At 41.1% G+C, this 1,385-nt stretch overlaps 1 protein-coding gene across 1 annotated transcript in view; it reads left to right on the forward strand.

Moving 5' to 3' along the window:
- Positions 1–1,385, forward strand: part of LOC107099047 (melanophilin-like) — a 16,535-nt gene that overhangs the window by 7,538 nt on the left and 7,612 nt on the right. The window contains exon 2 of the mRNA XM_015396982.1: positions 331–552. Coding sequence (XP_015252468.1) covers positions 331–552 — 222 coding nt within the window. The remainder of the gene's footprint in view (positions 1–330; positions 553–1,385) is intronic.

Here is a 1,385-nt window from a genome sequence, read left to right on the forward strand (position 1 = left end):
TACGGGGCATTGCAGGCTAACAAAGAAGCCAAAGGACCCCTTATTCCAAAGGGGGGGACCCGTTCATCTGTTTCTATTTCTATGTTTTCTAAACTAAAACCAGGCTTTGTTGGGCTGCTGGATAAAACCTGGAACTAAACGCTATTTCTGACATTTTGGATTGAAAAATCTTCCTGGATGGAAGAGAAACGTCTTCAGACTTGGAAACAAAGTCCAGTGGATTGATCTTTTAGCTTTTTTTAAATGACTCTGACCTGGATGACTGAGAATGTAAAGGAAACATGAATGTAAAGCAAACAAGTTTGTTTAGTTTTTTTCCTTGTTTTCCAGTGAACTAAAGAGTAAGATAGAGAGAGAAGACACGAAGCGAGAGCTGCTGGGGACTCGGAGCAGCCTGACCGAGTCTTACTGCATTCGATGTCTGGAGCCCTTCAAGTTCCTGGTCAGCATCAAACGCCAGTGTTTGGACTGCCGCCTGCACGTCTGCAAGTCCTGCAGCCGCCTCAGTAAGAGGGAGCAAGGCTGGGTGTGCGAGCCCTGCCACATGGCCAGGTGGGACCTCCATACGACCAGCTGAGCTGAAAAACTGAAACCGATCATGTTTCCAATTTCCTGAGTTTCCCTGAGATAGCACGAGGCGCGGGAAGACTTTCTGTTATGGTTGGACCTCTGAGACGGTTTGGTTTGCAAACGTTTCCATTCTCTGGTTTCAGTTGAACTCAGAGGAGAAGCTGAGTTTAACTGAAACATTTGGCCTTCTGGGTTCTGTTCACGGTCCAACCAAAGACCAGAACCTGTCTGCTACTCACAGATCTATGTTGATAATCTCTAACTGGGAAACTAGTTTACTTTATTAGAGATTTTAATCCAGAAATAAAAACCTCCCTCCAACAAAAGGCCAAACATAGTTAGCTTTAACTTAAAGAACAAACCATATTCTGCATCTTTAGGCAGAAAACTAAGATAGATTCATTAGTTTACTTTAGCAATAGTTTCAGGGGTTATTAAAACGGCTAAAAAGCTAAAACAATAGAATTATAGCGGTTAGCTTAGCTTATATGCTTTATTGGTGATAGATTTTATTAGCTTTATAAGGCTAACTGTTTAACATAGCTAGCCTGTTGCTAAACTGCTAATAGGAGATAGCATCGTCAATCATCCGATCCGTCCCGCGCGAACAGATATACAGCCAGGTTTCCATAATTAATCTAATTATGCTTCTAAAATTACTTATTTCTATCCTTAACTCACTAAAGAATGCTAAAACACATCTTTAAAAAATGTTTAATGACTTTTTCTGAGACATTTTGCTGCTTTTTCCATTTTCTCCATTAAACAGCTTCTCTGATGTCATCATGGGTCACGATCAGAGCAGTAAATCTGAT

Source organism: Cyprinodon variegatus, unplaced genomic scaffold, assembly GCF_000732505.1.
Source record: "Cyprinodon variegatus isolate N-32 unplaced genomic scaffold, C_variegatus-1.0 Scaffold834, whole genome shotgun sequence".
NCBI classification, from domain to species: domain Eukaryota; kingdom Metazoa; phylum Chordata; class Actinopteri; order Cyprinodontiformes; family Cyprinodontidae; genus Cyprinodon; species Cyprinodon variegatus.